Raw genomic sequence first — 23,753 nt, 5'->3', positions numbered from 1 at the left:
TGCATATTCGTCTTAATTACATTCTATGTAAACGTCTGTACTGGATTTGTTGAATTTGTTAAAAATTCTGCATTTGGTATTACTTCAGTGCTGAATCGCTGCATACATACAAATGGCAATTCCAGAGATCAAACGCACCCCTACTTTCCCCTCTGTCCTGAGTGAGGAAGCCTGAGCTGCCTGTGGAAGAGGAACAGAGATCACCTGCACTTGTTTTATATTTCAAAGCCCAGACACAAGGCTCAGAAACACAAAACAAGGTGCCCCTGATTCAAACATTTCTACCAGTATTAACCAAGTGCAAAAGAAACTCACCAAACCAAGAAATATCCCTCAGGATGATGGAGTTATGCACTAACAAATAAATTAATTGATCTTTGACTCTAACCTACTTAAATTTAACTGTCTAAATTAATTAAGAGTTAGTCACACTTTAGTGACTTTTGCATCCTATTGAGTATCCATCTATATGATCTCTTGAAAAAGGAAATCTTCCAGCACAAGAGTCAATGTCCATATGAAGTAAACAACCTTTTGCTCTCTCACTCTAGACCATAGGAAGTCTGTAGAGACCAAGCTAGGTTAGTCTAAGTTGGATTTTAAAATCAAACACTTCAGTGAAGTGCCTAAAATACTGCAAAGTTAATCAGAATTAGGGATCAGGAGATCCAGAACCGCTGGCTGACTCTCAGAGATGAAACAGGTGGCTGAGATCCTAAAAATAGTAAGTCAACCATCAGAGAGAATTACACTTCACACACATGGTGAGAACCTTATTTAGACCCATATTTGTTCACTCGAAGCATTTTGCTAGAAAGTGCCCTAAAATTAAGAATAAATTTCAGAATTAATTTTCCCTAGAAGGAAAAAAATATCCCTCGATTTTTATTAATAAGAGGAAAACCCAGAAGTGCATGTCAATGCTGTAAAAGCTTTTGTTCAACATGTGACCAACAGAAAGCTCAGGTTCCTTTCTCTTAAATTACACAGTCTTGCATTACAAAGTCCTGTGGTAAAGGCACCTTCCTACTACAACAAAATCACCAACACTTTCAGCCTGATTTCTTTTTCATGGAATACAATTTCTTTGCATGACTTCTGTCATGTAGCTAAAAGCAATCAGCTAAATAAAATTTTACAAAACCAGAGTGGGTTTATTTGCTGTTTTACAAGGAATACATTTAATGGGGCTTTACTCTGTAAGCTCTTATTTCAAATGACTCATTTCGGCCTTTATCTAAGGCCAAACTAATACCATTAGGAGGAAATTCAACCTTTTTCAAGGTATTCCTATGCACTGATTAATACTGATGCATAAATAAAAACCTATCAAGTGTGGCTTAATAACCATATGCAGAAATTGTCTGAATGTTGCTAGTGTACTAGTGTAAATTTATATATTTTGTAATTCCTGAGGCAACACAAAATACACTGCAAACTTCTTAGTAACCAGCTGCTGGGCTGGTTTATGGGCTGGTTTATGGTCGAACAGCCTTTATATCTCTGGGTACCAAGTGATCTTATCATACTTCTACTGCCTTGTTAGACAAGGACATGTTCTCTCACTGAAAGAGAGAGGGACTTCTTAGAGATGTTTATGACTCAGCAAATGAGCAGGCTGAGGCAAAGCTGACTCAAAGGAACGGTTTGTTCCAAATCAGAATAAAAGAGTTATGCTTGAAACATCTTCTCACAGGTTGATAAACAGATATTAGGAAAGAAAGAGAGGAAAAGAATCTCTTCGTCCATGGAAATCAAATAATATTGCCAGCCTAGGATAATGACTCTGCGGGAGGCACTGCTACATGGCACATCATTTTGAACATGAAGCTGAAACTGAACATGGCCCCTGGCATTCCCAGACACTAAAGGCACCATTAACAACCTTTTTTTCTCCACATCTGCAGTTCCTCTTGGGTGCACAAAAAAAAAAAAAAGTATCTAAATTTGAGCATTTTTTTATCATTGAAACCCCAAACAACAAAATAAATACATACACGTCGGCAACCACTTTGCATTTGTTGTCAAATATTAGGCAAATTAGTGTGTCATTAGACACAACGAGAAGGGATTTCTACTCAGAGTACTTATTTTGAATAATCCTGATAGAAGACTGTAAAAAGATAATCATACATGCAACCACAAAAGATCTATGATTCCTCTTTCTATGTGCCAAAACGAGTGTCTTTGTATTAACTTGTTTAGGCTTCACACAAACTCTTCTTACGCAGTGTTTACAGACTGTTTGACTCCTACCTACCATCTGGCCCGGTCTCATGCCAAATTCCACAAAAATTGATGAGAAAAACATGGGTAAGTAAAAATGAATTCATATGCACACTTTCTTCCAAGATAATTTGCACCCTGTTTACAATCAGGCTACTTTATTAGTTACACTCACTATTAATCAGAGTTGCATTTAACTGAGCTACCAAAATCACATCAAGTTAGGTATCTGATTTCAGATATTTACCTCCAAGTCTCTACATGTCTGTAAGGCTTCTAAATTGTAATTTTATGTTCCTAGCCTACTGCATCTTTCTAGACCTAAAGCAACACAACAGAAAACGCAGAAGAGAAAAGACAGCTACTCACAATAAAGAAAACTAGGCTTTCATATATTAAATAAAGTTCTATGGTATCTTACCATAACATTCCTTTCATAATGTTCGTGCTCTTTCTCAAAATCTATTACAAATCCATTTAGAGACCAAATAAATGTCAGGTCTAATGTAGGATCGTGGGATGCAATGCATTGCATGGTAGCGTTCTCTCCAACAGTGACATCAACATTCAATGGAGCTAAAGTAATCCTTGTAGCTTCTGTGAAGTTAACAGCAAACATGGAAAATGCCAATAAATAAATTTTATCCAAATATAAGCTCTAACTGTTTGATTATACATTAAACCACTCCCTCAGATCCTAGGTTACATGTTATTAATGCAGCTACATTTCAAAGGACCCAGCTAAAGAGAACAAAGGAAATCTTTTACAACTAAAATGCCTAACTGCTCTTTACCTGTCCTTTGAAAATGGCTGTTTCAGTCCCTGAATCACATTACTGACTATTTAAAGCTATTTTTATTAATTGACTATATCTCAAGTAAAAATAAGACAGATGACTAATCTTATGTTATTTGTGTTGTGTTCTTTTTTTTAATTATAATATTTCTTATGTTTTAAATCATGCATGTGTAATGCATGGAAAGTTGTACTCAATTGTCAGGCTGAGTCAGATTTCCATTAGAGCACTGCAGGGACTGAGATCTTAATTTATTTACTTGAGAAACAATATAATGGATGCATAAAAAACTATGCAAATAGCTACATGTGGAAAGTAGGAGAAAACAATAATAGGAAGAGACCGAGATATCTTCTGGGAATGTCTCTTATTATTAAAGAAGCAAAAAAAGGCAAAGGTCTCATGATACTTGCTAGAGATCTTGGTCCGTGCTTCAAATTCATATGGCAATTTAGCAACACTGTTTTGGTCTCACTGGATCACTGAGACCTATTAATTCTCTTTAAAATACTATCATAAAACAAAAAGCCACAGACTATCTTCCTTGTTCTATGACGTATAATATCATTGCTTCCATTAGGAGTGGGAGTAGGGTACCAAAACCTGGAAGACAATAGCCGTAAGAAAGAAAGCTATAGTTATTAGTTAAGACCTAGGTTTGAGCATGCTCCAAGGGGCACCCTAAATTCCACTGCACAGAGAACAATAAAAAATCCTCAATAAATTTTTTGTCTATCTGCTCTGGAGAGAAACCTTGCCCTGGATCCTACTCTAACAATCTAAAACCTGCCTAATACTGAGACTACTAGAATGGCACAACTACTGGCTGTTACAGAATGGAGTATCTCACTGGGCATTGGAGTAACCTGTTAACAACTGATCTCTAATGTCCCAGCCATAGACACAGGCTTAGGAGAGCTGTTCCATTCTAGCATTGTCCCTGTACATTCAGCACTTGGGTCTGCCATCAGTGATGGTCTAAATGCTTACATAAAGTACTCTACCAGCCTAAGAAGTTGTGGAAAGAGTAGTTCAGTGGCACTGAACAAAAAGAAATGTGTGAAAAAACATCAAACTTTCAAGTGCCTGTCAGCTTCAGATTTAACTTTTTCATTTCCTGTAGTCATGTGCAATGTCTGAGAAGTTTTATGGCTCACACAATGTGCTTGGGAATACCATTTTCAAAGCATTCTTTGTCAACCCTCATAATCATCCACAATGTAAAAATAACTTTGGAATATGTCATCTGGCCCTTCTGCTTCTGATGTGATGCAAGGGAGATGTCTTTGGCTTTTGGTTTTCCTTTTAGAATAATTGGAGCAAAATTCTCAACAATTTTAAAATTATTTATACCTAATTTATAAACATCTGGCAGTGTTTCACTGTGCAGACTGAGTATGCAAATGTCCTGATTTTAGATGTGGCTATTAAGAAGATGGAAATCTACACGATGTTTCAAAATAATTAAATGCTTGATAATAATATTAAGATATATAAAACTGCAGAAGTTGATAAAAAGTAACTGCAAACATTAAACAAATTAATAAAAAAAAATCAAAATAAAGTCTTACAAATAATTGGGTACAATAAATTTGGTATAAATCAACCAGAAAAATCCTTTCGTATGATCAGATTATACAGATAAATTCTTACATTAGTACATCAATATTGTGGCATTAAGCTGACACTTCCAGCATGATTTTTGGAACAGACATTAAAAAATGTATCTTATAAATGACTCTTCCACTATCAGCAATACTTGATAGACAGAGCTGTTCGTGAATGTCATCTCTCCTGTCTCTATTCTGCAGCTTTTGGTTTATTTGACTTCAGATTGAAAATTCACAACTAAAGATATCACTATTCAATCAGTAAATATTTATACCCATAAAAAAAAGACAATATAACACATAATCATATGGCTATCATATGCCTTGTGTCACAAATTTAATGCATGTTTCTTTACCTGCAATGCTCTCTCAGACTTGTTCACCCCACCAAAAAAAAATTAATAAAATACTCTGTTTGAGTCATATTATATCTTAGCCTGAGCACTAAGCCACCATATTGAGAGAAAGCCTCAAAATATGTCAATTTAATGGATGAAAAACTCAATCATGAAAACTGAGACGCAGTCTCAGAATTGGTGCCAATATACACAGTTTCTACTAAGCAATGTGTTTTAAAAGTTTCAATTCATTGTCTAATGAGCAATTCAATTAGAAAGAAAAGATATAAAATGGCTTGCAAAAGCAGTGCCATGCTGGAACAAAAATAGTGATTTTGAATTAAGGGATCCTACCTGAAAGAAACTAATGCAGTTTAGAGGTTTACCTGTCATTTCTAGGACACCGGTGCTATTAGCTTTTCCTCGGTTATTTTCTGCAAAACAGGTGTAGCGACCTTCATCCAGCTTTGTGACATTGATAATTTCCAGGCTCCCATCATCCCAGATACGTATGCTATCGAGAGTGCAAAAAATACAGCAAGAGAAATTAAGTATGTCGTTTAGAAAGCAGTATTTTCAGTAAGGATTGTGAAAAGATGAATCACAAACTTCTCTTGGAAGCTCACATCTAACTACTGTAAACACTTCTGTAGCCAAAGGTATTTAAATAGACTGTGGTATGATTAGATGTCTCACATTGTTGCAAGTGAGTGTACTTTCAGTCACTTGTAGTCATCTGAATACTTTTTTTACAGTTCTCACAGTTTTGTGATTTCTTACAGCTTTGTGATTCACTTCTGAAATGTGAACGGCACCAGAGGGACTGGTTAAGGTTGGATACCCTGCTAGCTATCCGGATCCACAATGCTAGCAACATTTTAGCATATAGTTTTCCTGAAATTACACATTCTCCTGCACCTGAAATCTGCAAAAAGTGACAACTCGCCTACAGGATAAACAGGAACTTAAGGAAGTATTTTTAAGATTCAGTGTCCACTAACAGTCGATACTAACCGGCTCCCATTTACAAGCAATTCTGTTCCTTTGCTCCATGAGAATTTTGGCTTAGGAGCAGCTTTAGGCTTGCATTCAATGATCACACGGCCCCCTTTAGCAGCTAGGATTTTCTTCTTCATAGGATTCAGTTCAAACGTAGGGGGTGAAGCTGAAAACGAGAACCTATGTTAGTGATTTTTCTGCAGAATACGATTTGTTTGCAACATGAAGATAAATTACAGAACTACAGAATGACAGAACCACTAAGAAAATATTAATAAAGAGATGTGATGAGAAGTAGATGGTGATCTGAAAGAAACAGGAAAAATCACGATGTAGTCCTATGCTGTGTTACACTAGAGGTTTTTATCTCTTGATTTCTGAGCCCCCATCTAAGTTTAATATAACAAGATCAAAGTCCCCAGAAATCAATAGAAAGTTCCTCCCTTTCAAAGGCCTTTTGATCAGTTCTAATGAAATTTAGATTCCTAGAGCCCAACTTGATCATACTTTCAAATAATGGTTGGGTTGCTTTTCAATGGTTTTAACTGCCCTCAAGCAACTTAAAGGTTTTGCTCCTCTACCTCTTTGTAGTTTTCTCACTGGCTGGCCTTAGGTGCACTCTTAGATGTACAAGAGTAAAGAGACATGACTGTAGCAAGCACCACACTTAAGTATGTGAGGTCAGACCTTTACTTACTAGTTTTCTCTTTATTTGTAACCAAATAATAGAAAAAATGCTATTAATTAGTTTGCTTCTTGGTGTACCATCATTGTTAATTGCGTCAGCAAGTGAGTGCACAGCTTCAGGAATCAGAGCTATTACTTCAGTAAAGCACCGCCAAGAAAAACTGATAAACATCCACATCTTACCAACAGTGCACTTTGAAAATGTGCATGCAAAAAGCACTCATTTCTGGGAAACCCAGGCTGGTAGTGAGTACATAGTAATGGAATAACAGTGAAGGATGAAGTATTGGCAGGTAATGGGGTGAGGAAGTCAAGAGTAGTTTAGCTCTTGTGGAAGTAAAGAATAGCTTAGCTGTTGGGGAATTCTGTAGGCAAGTGTCAGATGGAAAAAACCCAGGGTAGCTAATGCAGGGAAACTGCCTATTAAAGCCATGTCATACGGCCAGTACACCTGCTCTAATGACATAAGTTAAAATGTCAGAAATTGTTTTAAGCCTGAGCACTCTGGATCTGAAAGGCAAACTTGCAATAGGATGCTTCTGAGGTTAACACAATCGATTAGTAACTACACCCAACCATTAAATGGGACAACTATATTGCACGCAAGCATTGCAGCTGCTTGTAGTGGGTTGTAGAAGCAAAAGTAAAGGGGAGAGTGAACAGGAAGAGCTTCAAAGGGCTGGTGACTGACAACATGGCTTCTAAATAAACATATTTTTCTCCGCAGAAGAGTGAGCATAGGTTAGAAAAAAAGAAAACACTTCTCAACAGCTTTGTAAGAATGAGAGTTCAGACAGCAGCTCCATACACTTCATATAATTACTGCACTGCCAGTTCCTCTGAGGGGTAACAGCAACAAGCAAACATCAGAAATAATACAGCAAACATAAATTAGCAACTTAATTCCTCGATTAGTCGCCAAAACCCAGCTAAGGAGCTCAAATAAACCCCATCTCGCCTAGATTCAGTGAGGGTTCTTAGCCTTATCCTCACAGGAATTTGTTACCAAATAATGCTTGCGAATATGACTGCTATCTTACTTAAATCTGAAATAAAATATAAAGTGAACAATCCCACTGACCCACAATCTTCAGTTCAGCATTTGCATAAATGATTCCATGCATATTTTCAGCTATACATTGGTACATGCCGGCATCGTCAAAGGTCAGACTTTGCATTCTTAGTTCACCTTTCCGGAACTAAAACACAGAATCAATAAAACAAGAAGATATGCATATGGATTATATGTGCTGAAGAATTCACACCCATCCACACTTCTTCCCTGGTTTTTTTCAGTGATAGTGTTCAGAAAAGAGTCCCTCACAAAACATTCAGACATTGATGAGATTTTATTTGATGCATGTTACATTTCAGTCTATGTGACAATGCATTCACCTTCTTTTTTTTTTTCCTTTTAAATGACAATTCAGTGCTGATTGATATTTTTCTATAAAAATCATAGCTGAGTGTCATTATATACATATATTCTTCAGTCCTCTGTTACCATACCAATGCAATCACTACTGATTCAGAACTAAGAAATAAGAAATTAAATTTATTTTATGCACATAAGCTTTGTTTTGCCATGCTCAGTGTTGAATATGTTATAGGTACATTGTTTTAAAACAGTAAAAGGAGAAAGTAGGTCCCAATATGGTAGTTTTTTTTAAGATTCTTCTGGGAGGTAGTATAAAATATTTTCTAGCCACTTCGTTTTAATATAAAAAGAAAATATAGTAAATAAAAATTAAGTACTTGATACATTTCTACAGCATGGTGAGATATTTTGTAAATTACAAATAAATGTCAATATTTTTTTGAAATATCATGTAATAAATGCTGTTTTCATGTAAAAATGAAGCTGAAAAGCTTCAAACTTTGTATACGAGTCAACTGGAGTGCATGGAGTAGTGGAAGATTAAAAGGAAACAAAATAGATTTATCTGAAACAAAATAGATTAAAGGGATCATATTTTCTGTACTGTTTTACATAAGAATGAAAAACATTTAAAACAGATTGGTTAAAAGAAATCTTAGGTTTTTGCTAAGTGAAATACCTAATTAAAAATTATCTGATTTAGAAACAAGGTATATTCTCAAGGCAATTTAAACATTATTTTATTTTTCCATTTGAAATCACTTCATACTATTAACCCATCATCTTCTGGTGCGCTACTGGAGAATCGCACGCCGCCTCCTGAAATCCGCTCTGCAGATTTGTCAACAAAAGCCAAGTTCAGTGAAGACCATCAAGCAATTCAATGGCTAAATTACTTGTTTGTAATAGCTAAAAAACCTAGAAAACAGCATTGTTTTTTCTGGTTTAGCCATCTCCATATGGCAGATGGTGATATCCTTGTTCTCCCTCCAACCTCCCACATTTTTCTTAAGTTATGCAGCCAAAACAACGCTGCCTCATTGTCGTTTTTTTGTTTGCTTGCCAAGATCGGTGTCACCAGAGCTCGACAGATGCAGCCTTACATTGTGTCCACTTCCACTCTCTTTGTTCTTTAATGGCTCATCATACAGTATAAGCAATGGGTATCAAACATTTTATTGAAATGCCTGGACAGAAAATCTACTTCATTTAAACAAAATATCCAATGCAATAACCTATAAAATGGTGATTCATTTAAACTTCACATCACCTAAAATAATGAAACTAATGCAATATTATGTGGCTAAAAAAAGTATGATAAAGTATAAAATAATTCTACAATAAAATTATTATTTTTTCTTTTGTCACTACTGACTTCTTAAATTTTTAGATACACTCGTGTTTAATATGGTAACAAGGATTCTTTTAGAGAGAAGCTCATATTTTTTATTCAGAGGGATGAAAATAGCATTTGCTCATAAAGGCCTTGAGGAAAAAGCATATCCGCTTCCCAAACATGCGGTAAAAAGGCAAGTTCATAATTCAGAGCCAAATATTAAATACCCTGGAGAAATGCATTTTGAAACATAAGACTGAGATAAAACTATAAAAAATAGATTTTAATGACTAAGGCACATGGAACCAGCAAATATTTGTATTACTGTAACTAATTTTCTTTAACCTTTTAATAATACATGCTTCAAAATAATGTTTCCATCAGCTAACCAATCAATCCTGCATTGATTACTGCTATATACTTACCGAGACACCGTTCTTCAACCATCTAATTGTTGGAATAGGCTTGCCTGCAGCTACACAAGGCCAGTAGAGGTCACTGCCTATATCCTTCTCTGTGTCATTGATATGTTCCACCCACTCAGGAGCAGCTAAAAAATAAAAACAACATAATGCCTTGTAAATAAACCAGATCATATTTAATTAGCATTACAATCTGTTTATTCCACTGCTTTTTCCATGATACTTCAGAGGCCACACAAAGTAATGATAACTCAGCAACGCAGCAGCACAAGAATGAATGAAGATGTTTTTGTCATACCACATAAACTCAAAATAACTTCAAATCATTTTTTATGAGAAGAAAATATGGAATTGAAATAATGCTTAATGAATGTAAGCTACTGCTTACATTGTGGAACTTATTCAGTAACACCTTAAATTATAGCTAAAATTACATGGAACTGTACTGAATGGATCTCTAGGAAAAATACTCTCTTGGTTCAGCTGTTTAAGAAATTAACATTGAAAATGTCCCAGCATTTAGGAACAAATTTATGTATTAGTTTTGCCTATAGCAACCTTCCCACACCAATTTTGCATTTATCCCACTGAAGTTCAAGCACTTACTGAGGATCTTAACCCAGGAAATACTCTGTACAGTCAATTGAAAGAGACAAAAAAAGTCTTCTGAATGTAATTCAAGTGTAATGTATTATCTTTTTATGTCATATTTTTATGGCATAAGTGTCAGTCAAGGAGTCAGGTTACTTGGGATTATTCCACTATGAGCAGTAAATTAGGGTTTTTTGATTCCCTCATTTAAACAAATGCACAAGGGAAAGGGACAGAGGCTGAAGGAATAAAGAATTGCCTGCAGCTATTAATAGAATTAAGACAGTTAGAAAAGACAATAAAAATGAGGAAACCAGAGAGCAAAACAAATATAATGGTATCTTTTTCTTCCTGGTTGTTTTTTTTTTCAAATACTGTAAATGTATTTCATTTTTGTTATGCATAATTATATTAATACTAATACAAATTGCTGTCAAGGTGTATATACAGCTACCATAACCAGACAAACTGAGTATGTGTTCAATTAATACACAAAAACGTCTGGCATTCAGGGCATGATTTTCTCATTTTGCCCTAATAACTTGAGAACAGCAGTGTGTCGGAATGATGCAACAAGTCACAACTGACATCAAGTGTGGGAACAAAGATACTTCCAACGTAACTAACAAGCAAGATAGACCATGAAGAATGAAATTGTTTTACCTACCTTGTACATAAACTCTTGCTTGATGTTTATCTTTTCCTTTATAGTTTTCAGCTTCACACTCATAAAGTCCTTCATCTTCATACTGAATATTGAAGATCTTAAGAACTGCACCAGACATGCTTATCTCAGCCGTGGCTGGCATGGGTTCAAGGTATTTGCTCCATCTCAGTTCAGGAACCGGACTTGAAAAGGTACAGTAAAGTACAAATCAGCATGTTCAAGAACTGGCTGGTAAATTGCAGACTACAAAAAAGTGTTTGATGATGAGACATGTATTTTCATTCCCTGGAATATGAAAGCAAACAGTGCTCTACAGTAACTTTAAAACATACTTACTTCCCAAGAGCAAAACACTCCAGCGTCACGTTTTGCCCCAGGAGAGCATAAGTGTCCTTGAACTTTACCTTGATATCAGCAGGATATACTTTTGCACCTAACATGAAAAAAGAGATTCTCAAAAGAGGCACAGCACAAATGCATTGAGCTACAAAAACTTCCACAGTTCAAGAAAACTGTTCTTAAAATTCTTTTTTACAGTGAATAAATAGCCTGGCCTTCCATGAAGTCTGAGGCAGCACTGAACTTTTAATAGTAAGGCAGAATTGTTTTACTCAGGAACTGATTATCTTTGGATGGTGATGCTTAAAATTTTTTACAGCACAGTGCTTTAGCATAGACCTATTTACTTGCATTTGAAGTGTGACAAGGTACTGTGCATGTGGACAGACAAAAGCCTGAGTCTCTGTTTTCCACAGATGCTTTTACTGGATGGAATATTTTGAATTGTGAATTTAAGCTCAATATTATCTTAGTAAGTATGAATGGGTTAGAGCCAGCAGATCTGCAGCTTAATGAGGCCACAAGGATGCAAATGTAATCAAATCTACCTAATGGTGATCCCTATAGTACTCCTCTTGCACTTCTTCTAGATTACGATCTCAGTGTGAGTATTGGACATGGAAAATTTAGACTAATACCACTGACTTATAATTAACCAAATTCAATCACAGTTCTTCACTGTAATCTGGGACATTTAACAAATAAAAGGGGCACTGGAATTCTGATGATGAATTTATGAGACTCTAGTAATTGACAGTCTAAAATGGCAAAAGGGAACTTCGTTACGTTTGGAAAACATGCAGTTTTCATTAAGAAATGGCAGAGAATAATCTAGTAGACACAAAGCCACATGGGTGTTTTAGGAGCTTGTCCATGACACACAAAGCCTTAGGCCACCATTGGATAGGAAATTTCAACACAGGAAAAGGATTTTCCATTTTCATGGGGGATTTCCTAGGGAAAAAAAAAATTAAAAATTCTTGAAGCTGTTTTTCCACTTTTACATAAAGTTTCTGCTTTATAGTCATATCCCTTTGAACCAACGCAAAGATCAGAAAAAGATTTTGGGATGAGTACAGCACGTTATCACATAAAAGAGATGGGGACTCTGGGGATGAAAACTCTATCACAAAAGAAAGTTTGTGAATGAATCTGGGGAGATTTCCTTCACAGAGATTTCATTGGGGATGGGAATGATCTGGACCTCTGTATGTGGAAAATAAAATAACACTGCACAGTAGCCACTGTAACTTGCCAAATAATTCTCTTCACAGAGCTGAAAGTTGTTATGAACGAGCAAAATTAAAACACGCTTAGAATTGCATGCATATAGTGTTTCCAATAAATACTTACGATCTGACTGTGGGATAAGTGGTATAAATTTACTGAATACACTCTTTGTTATTGACGGGCTGGACACAAAACATGAATAATTGCCCTTATCTGATGCTTCTACATTTGCAATGTAGAGGTTTCCATTTGTCTGTGACACAAATCGTCGCTTGTCCAAAGCAATGAATACTGGGAACTCATTTAGAAGCCAGCGATAACTGAGATCATCTGGAGAAAAATATGTTCTGGTCAATATTAAAAGCCAACTACCAGCTACTAAGCCATGGAATACTGTCTTCATATATCTGCATATACATTATTTCACTCTGATTTCTAGCTTACGCATCTTTTCTTTGGGAGAGGCAGCTATGTGAGAGAGAATACACACGTCTCTGCAGGCAGCTCGTATCTGCTTACATTGAACATCCAGGTACTGCTGCCAGGAGTGCAGATTGCTGTGGACCTGGCTACAGTGTGCACAGATCTCCTTGGGCACAACCTTCCCATGGGAATTGCAGTGTGGTGGGAGGAGATGGGCAGCTGGGTCTTGCCCTGACCCAACTGAGAGGCTGGGAAGGCTTTGTCAGTATCGCAGACAGAAATTTTAACTAGAAATATGTCTCAGTTCTCCAGTTCCTTGAGATACTTGCACACAGAGTATAAAAGCTAAAATGTTATTCAATTTTACAAGGTAAAAGAGAAGCTAACAGCCAAATTCACCACTCAAGATGGAACTGGAGATGCTTGAGGTTATGGGCATAATCTCTGCAGAGATATTCAGATTCTCTCAGCTATTGCTGAGAGAAAGGCACTTCCAGATCATCAATCACGCCACCATGATCATTTCTGTTATGGTGACTTCATTAGGTGGAATGGAGCTGGGCCCTGTCCAAAGCCAGTAGAAACTCCAGGGTGGTAGAGACACAGTGACAGTACTCAGGTCTTTTGAAAGGTAGGCCAAACCTCCTCTCTATTACCCAGATTAGTTTAAGTCATGCTATTTGTATTATCAAAAATGTTTGCAAATTCAACAATAGTCTTCACATATGATCAACTACAAGCATATATTAAAAATGGAAACCTAACCTAAATGGGGATTCTCAAGCTACAGAAAAGTTACTGTTTAAGTAAACTTAAAAAATTACAATAAACATTATTTTGTCTTGCTCTCTTAAGCAGTTGAAGATGAAGCACTTTGAAATAAATTACCTGGGTAATGGTAAGGGGGCTCACAAAGAAGCACTGCTCCAACACCTTCTCGTACCTTCACCTCATAGCGTTCCTCAGGTGGAAAGGGATCCAGATCTAGTTTAAAAAAAGGGAGGGGAGGAAAACTGTGTTTTTTTCACTACAATAATTTTATTATTATTGTAATTTTCAGCTGTGTAGATATAAATATAGAAATGCAATAATACCTGGCAGCTAGATAGATACCTGTGGAGTCATAATGCCAGTCTTGTTCATTTAAACTTTGTTATTATCAAGTGCAATTAATTTTTTACCGTATTTTAGTCATTATAACCACAAATGCCAAGGGAAAAAAAAGTGGTGCAGATTGTATCCCTAAGAGTAGCTGGATGAACTATGTTTGAAGAAAGAAAATCCAAGAAAGATAAAGGAAAAGGACTTTACTTCATCTTTCAACTGGATTCTCAAAAATGTGAGGTTAATTCTTTACTGTAACTTTAAGTGGCTTCTCTAAAATGACCTGGCTGTCCTCCCTGAGAACTCCAGCAGCCAAGGACTGGGAAGCAGTTAGCTCAGACACATCTTTTTCGTCAGTGGTTTGGGACAGAAGTGGCTCAGATCCCAGAAGAAGAAACCTTAGGTGACCCTCTTTAAACCAACTTCAATGCAGCAGCATAACAAGACTGCTATTAGAGGATAAAGAAACAAGTCCTTCATGGAGCTAAATATCATGCCACAGACTGTGGGAGAACAGTAATGGTATCTTGTAGTGATAAGACAGCAGTTGTGTGAGTAACTTCAACTAGATCAATAATTGCACTTTGCTTCTTTTCAATCTAATTTTGTCTATTTAGTCTGAAATTAAACTATAAGCATCCTGAGGCAGGGAACATCTCTTGTGAAGTTTCTCACAAGCACAGCGAGATTGCAGGGATCCTGACTGCAGCTGTAACGCTACTGTGTTGCTACTGTGCACACACATCCCTAATAGCCAAGTGCAGAGCCTCTGACTGCAATATTCTACCATAGAAACCATCTGGGCCAACTTCATTCATATTATTTCAGCTTTCTTCAGTGGCAGGCAGCTATCCAGTTCCACTGAACTCCCAAGGCTGGCTCTGAGATCTAACTAAAAGCTGAAGTTCAAGGGCAACCAGTCAGAAACAATACAGAAAAAATCAGCACAGAGCTACATGCAAAAACAGATTAAGAAGATAATTATTAAACAGAGATTATTTATTCACTACTGTAAATTGCAATGTATAGTTAGACAGATCCAGTAGACACTTTACATTATCTAAAAATATTAATTCCTTAACTTTGTAACAACTGCTACATTTACTAAATACGGCACAGGTAAAGGATTCCTCCAAGGCCAGTCACCACTGTCAGATCTGAATGACTACAAGTAGCTGGGAAGCAAATGTTATTTAACTGTGTCAAATGCATGAAAAAAACTCAAAGAGAGTTACAGCAGTGTCCAGGAAAGACATCTCTCCCAGCTTCTGAAATACTAATGTTTATTTTGCTCAAACAGACCAGAGATAACACAGATCTCACCAGTGACTGACTGGATCTTGAACGGATCAGTGCCTAAATGGTAGGCATTGTAATGTGCCATTTTAAGGGCTTCTGAGCCCTCACATTTATTTATGTAATTTTACCCTGTGCCTTATTGCAATGAATGCATTAAGTTCTCCACAACTAGCTCCCAATTAATTTGCAATATTCATTTTTATGACAAAGAAATTAAATATACCAGACTTAGGAAGAATTAGCTATTTGACCAGACAGGCTTTATAACTGAAGCCATGGAAGTTCTTCACACAAAGTGGAATACTTGTACTCATACAGTATCTGCAGTACTTCGAGTATATTCCTATTCCATTTGCAAGCATGTACCTTACTACACGAGTACATTCTATGTTCAAAATACTGACTGATCTCTCCTGCAAACATTCACTATTAGTAATTTCTACTTTCTTTGAAACAGATTAGTGTTCAAAATCTCATGCAGAAATAGGAAAAAAAAATAAATTACAACCATTAGTTAGAACTGTTTTGCTAACTTGATACTGTTTTGTGTAGGGATGGCATAGGGTTTGATGAAAGGAAAAACTATAATTGCTTTTAAGTTATTTTAGCTATTTTAAGTTTACAATTTGGTATTGATATCTTCTTTAAATAAACGCTATTTGGTTATTACTCAATAATTATAATGTGTGATTCCATGAACTCTTAATTGGAAGACATTCATTTTAAGCTAGAATTAGCATAACCACTGCATTCCCATAAGCATACAGCTAGTATCTAGAGGGTGTGGAAATTTCTCTCCATTCTTTTTCTTGCAGCCTATCTGCAATAAAATTGCTGTTTTACTCTTCTGAAATGGTTTCCCAGCAAATAGAACATCAGGTAAGAATGGATTCCTTTTTCTGTGGTTTTTTCCTTTTTTTTTTTTTTTCTTTTTCTTTTTTTATTTTTTTATCCTCTGATGAAAAAATATATCCAGGTATCCAGGGGAAAAAACAGCTTAACAGGTAGTAAAATAAAAATTTCAAACTCTGTCTTCACTTGGTAAAATTCTACAGGACTCTTCATGTAGTAAATCAGTTCTTCACCATGCATGCATTTGTTCACCATGCAGGTCTCTGCATATGCATGTATTCACAGGAGTAGTTCATGACTGTCTGAAGCTGCCAGAAATGTCCCCCAGCAGGGTCTTCATCATACCATAGGAATGCCAGGCTTTCATCCTTCAGGCATCCCAGTTGTGTTTGCATGACAGCAGCGCCTCATCACCATATGCCCCCATTTGCATCTTTCTTCTGTGGCTATTCCCCCTCAGGATCTACCATTTAAATAGAGTCTGGACATTATTACCTCAAGATCTGACTCCGTAAGTCTCTTCAACTAACAATTCAATAATAAGTCACTGAGAAGGGTGTCATGTCAGCTGAGTGCTAAAGAACATAAGATGCTTACAAAACATACTTTGTGTTGATCTCTTCAGACTAAGGCACTCAAGATACTAATTTTACAGAGTCATAGAGCTACAGCACATGTTATCAGGAGACACTGCAGTGTAAAGCATTGGCATGTCAAGCTACCCATAACGTTTCTACATTTGATGTAAATATCAGCTTACATCCAAAACTCAGAGTGGCTTCACTGCTTCTGACAGTTCCGAAAATATTCGATACTACACAGACATATTTTCCAGCATCCCTTGACTTCTCTGGATTATTGATAACAAGTCTGCCTCCCACCATACTGTAGCGATCCTTTGTTAAATCAATATCCCAGTTGTTGAGTTTCCACCTATTAAAAAGAAAAATCAGACATAAGATTTAGCCCAGAAAACCAAATTTGGTAAGAAATATGGTTTGATAAAATAACTAAAAAATGGTGATAAATTTTACATGAAGTAATTAATATGCTTATATTTTTATATTATGTTTTTCTTCAGCAAAAGTCACAATTAGATGAACTTCACAGGTCTTTTAAACGTAACAGTCTCACTCTGCCTACAATAATCACTGTAAAACTCTGCAGCCAGGTCACTAAGTCACGGTGCCTGTCACTTCAAGGATTACAAGAGGAACTCAGTGGACCAGCTCTGGCCCTTACTGACCTCTGCTGACTTCAACAAAGTTGCAGAACAAGCAGTGGGTACCAATATCCATGATTTTTATTTTTTTTTTCATTACTATGTCCACACGGGGGAGCCCACAACCTTCTTTGAAAGGAACTGTATGTTTCCTCTGAACAACCAGGAAAGATGCGACCTACATACATTTAAAGATCATAAAATTATCCCAGCATAAATAATTTTTTGTTACAAGGTGAAGACAGGCATTATTGTTTGAAAATGACCTTGTATACCCTATGTGTTCAATCCTTACTGATGATGTACTCAAATATACAGAATACTAATTTGGAAGCTGAAATTGCAATTGTCATAGAAATAAACAATAAAAGTGTTCTGCACTACAAATAATACTCCCCCATTCAGAAATACTGAGGAATAACTGTCACGAGGACATCTTATGCTGCAATGAAAGAGATTGGGAAAAGATTTCAAAAAATTTGTGATGGAGGAGTAATTTTTTTTTTTTTAAATCTCCACAATGAAAGTATTTTCATACAAATAAATTAATTTTTAAATCAAAACCCAATCACATTTCTATTATGTATCATCAGTGTGTTTTTTCTCTGAGTACAATCTTTTTTATATTATTTTCTGAAACAGGGTTATTCTTAACAACCTTAGCAAAGGCATCCAAGTGAGTGCACATCAATCAAGCAGTCATGCAATCTGCACAGACCTTGCCTCTTAAATGGCAGCTCCTCCATTCCACAAAAGCTGTGTTTGTGAGTAGCTCCACACACACAGGCAGTTCTCACCAGGTACAGCTGGACATCTCACATGTATAGTGTTTCTCATACATGAAAATGCAGAGTAAGATGCCTCATGACACCCAATCGGACAAACCAAATTTAAAAGCTGTTTTTCTTCAGAGCTGGGAACAAATGTTTGCATTTTTGTCCTATAAACTGCCTAGCAGCTTGGGAAGGTGTATTAGTAAAATGTGTAGTTATCTATCCCTCTTTTTTTCCAAGGCTGGTCTGAATTTCTTCCAGCTGACATGTAAAATTGCAGGAATACAAAGATATCTACAGATGAGTTAGGAACAACCCAAGAGGTTATATTTGAAGGAAACCTACAGAAAGAGAAGGTATTTGAAACCTTAGAAATGCTAGAACCACAACAGACCTATAAAATCTCTAAAGATGGAAGGAGGGCTACAGGAAAAGATCAGTGGTAATCACTATTGTGTATTAGCATAAGAGGAGAAATTTTTAGGAGAAACAGTGCAGTAGTCTGGGGTCTATGATTTGCAGACAGGACTGGGAACTGAAGGACTCCTATCTTGTCCCCATGAACGTATGTCACCTTTCACAGCAATGCTAGAAGGCTCCAGTGATGACAGGGGAAAAAACAATAGATCCCCAGAAACTCAAATGAGTATTTGAATCCTAGCAAGGATGAAGGACCATCATATACAGAAGGGAGAGTGGATGAATGTTTAACAAACAGTAAAATTAAAGAACTTCTAAAAGATGACTAAGCAGGCGAATGGTCAGAAAGAATTAAAGCTGCAGGAAGGAATTATCTTCCTCCGAAAAAGGAGAATTTTGGCTCATGAACTCTTGAAGGTCTAAGAAATGAAAGCAATATATTGAGGTAGACTAAAATAATGTCAGGAAGCAAGGAAAGTGGCCTTATCTTGTAATGCAATTATCATCATATCAGCTATTAGCAATAATAGTCAGATGTTCTTAGAACAATTCCAGAGGTGCAAGGCAATTCTTCCACAGTGACTTAACTAGTTCAGGTTTTGCAGAGCCCATGACAGATAAAAAAGAACACTAACATTTATGTAGAGCCTGTAATCACTCTACAAATGGTATGTTTGCATAGTCTTGCAGACAGGATGAGGAAGTCTCTGGACAGACTGGAAGTGATGGGTAAGTATATCTGAAGGTACTGAATCCAAGTGCATCTGATCTCTCCATACTTCCAGTCCTTTCCAAGTATGAGGAGCACAAACAAGTGCAACAGCAAAATGCCACGTAGAAAAACTTGTAAAGATACTAGAGCCAGGGATAATATTCAAAAAGGATATTCTAGTTTCCCCTCAAATACTTCAATCACAGGTGGTTCTGTATATGTAGACAACCTGTAAGCATATTTTTAAAAAAAGTGAGGAAGACTAGCTAACCTGTTTTGATGGAAGAATACGTTAACTGACCACAATATTGTAACAGATTAAAAAGAATGGCCAGTAGACTCATCTGCTTTATTGTCTTAGAAGCCAGAGTTTAGGAAGATGAAAAAGTGAGTATTGGGGGCAGATCATAGGATAAGTTAATGAAATTCATCTCTTTTCCTGGCAAGAAATTGCATCTGCCCTTAGCATGATGATGGTAGCTTTCTGCCCATTAATAGGTTGGAAATTAGTCATAAGGACAATCTTAGTACATGTCTCTGTACATAAAGGGTAGATAACAGCCAATAAACTTGTACAAATGCTCCAAGTCCCCACAAAGAAACAGAATTCCTCTGCTAATAACAATTTTGTCAAAGAGGCTCATGTATGAATCTCTACTGAAACTAGTTGTAACTTTCCCAGAATAAAGTTTTCCATGTCTTCAGCAGCATAGCTGATACATCCATGAACGTCATTCTACAATACGGTGGACATAAAAGCAACATAGGATGTAGAACATCCAGGTCAAACAGCCAGTCCTCCCTCTTTCAGGGTAAAATCAGAAAAAAAGCTATTCTGAATTAAGAAGAACAAGGACTTTAACCTCAGACATCCTTAACCTAAGTTAGAAAGATGTCCTCTTAATAATTTTCAAGGTCATCTTTTTTGTTTGATTTCCATCTGGATAAGTATTTCTTTCAAAAGCTTATAACTTTTAACAAAGCAGGAATACAGTTTTCAACATTGTCTAGACATTTTGGCAGATCGAATCAATGTTGATCCTTACACAAAAATTGCAAAATTTCTGGCTTGAAGACTTTGTATTGACTTGTTAAGACAACCGACCATTTCATGCCACAACCTGAAACATGCACAAAGTATAATATATAAGACCTGAAAATCATAATGAGGTTACCTGTAAGTAGGAAAAGGAACTGCTCGAGCCCTGCAGTTCATTGAAACTTGTCCATCCGAAGATTCTTCTGGGTAGATGGTATCAATGGGCTGCTCCTCAAAAACAGGTCCATAGCCTTTGTTTCCTTCCTCTGAAAAAGAGTTTGAAATTAGTCACATTTTAATTAGTAGCCACTGAAGACTAATTTACATCACACCTTCCACATTCAAGATGCAGAGGCTAAATAGTGAGCCCTGCAAAATCAAGTTTTAAATGCATCAGAAAAACTGGAGCAGTACAAATAACAGAAGTGAAGACCCTCCTTCACCAACTCCTGCTTCATTCCTGCCCTCTGAGAAATTATGTTCTTGTAAAACTACCTTGTCTGCCTTCTCTGCTGACATCATCAATTATTTGATGAAGATAATTATGAATTGATGATACGCCCTTTAGGAATTCAGTGAGACCAATTTATTTCAGAGAGGACAACAAACTCTCATCAAGCAGGTCTAGATGTAAAACAGGTATCCAAACATTTCTTCTCTTATCTTATAACCTAATGCTCTTCAATTGTTTTATAAATATGGAAAGAATCTTTATTGCATCAGACAAACAAAAACTAACATTGGAGATCACAGTTGACAATTACATTGTTTCCAGAACACACTGTTGTCCTTCCTCCTATGGATATGGATATCTGTATGTATAACTCTCTCTCCTCCAAAATAAAAAAAAAATTAGAATTCCTAAATAAAAAATAATTTAAATTTACAAAGTCAAGCATTTGAAAGTGAATAAATGTCAATCAGATTTGACAACACACTATTTTTAAATTATTATTCTTTATCCTCCGTTTGCTGATGCTGCTGTAAAGGTTGCAGGCCTTGCCCACATTGGCTGAATTCTCTTCTCCTTTATCTCCTCCAAGTGTACAAGACTGCTCTTCAAGGTCTGTAAAAGCAGGACTAGAGGCAGTGGTGGAACACTGTGGGAAAATTCTGCTCAGCAAATCCAGTACGTAACTGGTTCTTTTCTGGAAAAATGGCAACTGTGCACTCTAGATACAGAATAGCACTGTGAGAAGATGCTGCATGCTCAGGATGGATAAAATGTTAAGACAGCACAGCTGTCTAAGTCTCATAGGTCTCTACTGAGACTGAACTGACACTGTGGACACTTGTAAGCAACTCATAGGAAAAGCAAAGTGGTAAATGACTGTTACCAGGTTCACTTTCCATTCAACCTTTTTAGCTTAAAAAAATTTCTGAAAGCAACGGTTAAGGATGGAAAAATCCTAACATTTTGTGATAGTATCTGTACTGTCAATAAAAACCTGCTGCATGTCTTGTATTGCTACATTTAAGTCTTTACAGACTGAAACATAAACTGGCAATGTAATAGATGAACATCCATAATCAAGTTACAGTTTTGTACTGATCCACTTAAAATTCTTGCCTTTGTTTTTGAAACATTTTAGACTAAATTAGGCATGTTTATAAAACCTAAGAGAGAAGGAAGAATCTACCTATATAACTAAGAATGCAAATGATATCGGTATTAAAATAGAATATAGATGGAAAACAATCCTGATGCAGGTATCTTTTTTTATTGTTCCTAAATTCCATAGTCATAGATAAACATTGTATTACAGCACTAGAAGAAAACTGTTTACATATAAAAACTATGTTCCCTTCCCAATTCAGATTTGGGAAAAAAATAAATCAGTGTTTCCCTCAGGGACAGGAGCAGGTCCCAGTGGCAGTGTTAGGCTGTGGCAAGTATGGTCAAGCAACATAATTTTTAATAACTAATTCATATAACGTGAAGAGAAGGCTTTCAAAGAAGCAAAGAAGAGCAACAAGAAAGGCAGAGCTTTTGAAAAATGGTCTGCCTTCTTTGATATTTTAAAGCACAACACTTGAAAAATCTACATACTGCTAGATCAAAAGAAGACTAATTTCAGTCTGAAAAGGAAAGAATTTGCTCAGAGCCTGGAATGACTGAGCCACAAACCTGACAGCAGTTTCTGTGCAGTTCTTAAATATGAATACAGAAAAAAAGGCCTCCAGCAGCAAATAGCCGTATCATATGCTGCTGACTCTTTCCAGCTTAGGACTACTCAAATGATAGTAGGTAAAACCACTCAGGCCTTTAATGGCATGCATTTTTAATGTTGCCAGCACTATTAATTATACCAAGTGAATGTCTGTTTCTCACACCTATCAAATATGCTTCATAATGGCACTTCTGTTCTATCATGGATTTGGTTTCAGAAGTCTGGCTGAGCAGAAAAAGAGGTGCAGACTGCAAGTCGGGAGTGGCAACCAATAAACCTTCCTTGTGATATATAACCAGCATGGGGAAGGGAGAGAAAAGGGAATCAAAAGGGTTTGTTAAAAGATAAGCAAGAAATGCTAACATTTTAGGTGAAGAACCATTCCTGTGTGACTAAGTTTGGAGAGCGAGGAAGGGCAGACTAAGAGTACAAAGAAAAAAAATCAGTTGATTGAAGTTGTATCTACAAGAAAAAGAGCAGAAGCAAAAATAGGAAGGAAGAAGGAAATGGATGCATTAGGTAAACTGTGGATGAGAATAAAAACACATTTCATCTGTTCTGTTTCTGCTTTAGACACGACGGTGGACTTCATGATCTCTCCAACACCTTTACTGCCCTATTTTCTGAGCGCATGTGGCTCTTTACTCACCAGCTTCTTAGAATCGTAGAATCATAGAACCAAGGCTGCTGGAAGGTGGCCCTGTCACCCTTTCTCCAAGTGATACTCTCCAGCTGGGAGGTATCATTCTCCCTCTAGGAACTTCTGCAATGCTTCTCTTGCTTGTCTAACTTCTTACGTAGCTGCTAAAGCCAAAGAGAGTGGAAATTTATTCACTTCCAGCTTTCTGGGTTAGATTTCTGCCAGTTTAGTGAGGTGAATTTGCTCACTGATGAAGACCTGTGCTGGTAGAATAGGAGCAGGAGTTCAGGTTTCCACTTTTTGGCTGGAAAATAGTTGTCTCATTAACTGCACCATCTGAAAGAACCACTGTCTAAGTAAAATAGATATATCTGAAAGCCTTACCACTATTCACAGATGAGCTACAAAATTACATTAGTACACCTTTATGTCCCAGCACAAGCCTGTGAGAGATCATAATATAAAATATCCAACACAT

The 23,753-nt window shown here is 36.5% G+C and overlaps 1 protein-coding gene across 1 annotated transcript in view; it reads right to left on the bottom strand.

The window, feature by feature from the left end:
• Positions 1-20,734, bottom strand: part of CNTN1 (contactin 1) — a gene marked incomplete at its 5' end in the record, with an annotated part of 73,393 nt that extends 52,659 nt beyond the window's left edge. Inside the window, 11 exon segments of the mRNA XM_010006296.1 lie at positions 2,648-2,823; positions 5,358-5,485; positions 5,986-6,136; positions 7,739-7,856; positions 9,797-9,921; positions 11,052-11,233; positions 11,388-11,484; positions 12,744-12,950; positions 13,932-14,027; positions 17,059-17,231; positions 20,601-20,734. Coding sequence (XP_010004598.1) covers positions 2,648-2,823; positions 5,358-5,485; positions 5,986-6,136; positions 7,739-7,856; positions 9,797-9,921; positions 11,052-11,233; positions 11,388-11,484; positions 12,744-12,950; positions 13,932-14,027; positions 17,059-17,231; positions 20,601-20,734 — 1,587 coding nt within the window.
• Between the last annotated feature and the right edge of the window lie 3,019 nt (positions 20,735-23,753).

The sequence above is a fragment of the Chaetura pelagica genome, unplaced genomic scaffold, assembly GCF_000747805.2.
Source record: "Chaetura pelagica isolate M959 unplaced genomic scaffold, ChaPel_1.0 scaffold108, whole genome shotgun sequence".
NCBI lineage: Eukaryota > Metazoa > Chordata > Aves > Apodiformes > Apodidae > Chaetura > Chaetura pelagica.
The sequence above is the reverse complement of the archived record's forward strand: the minus strand, read 5'-3'. Positions and strand labels throughout refer to the sequence as shown.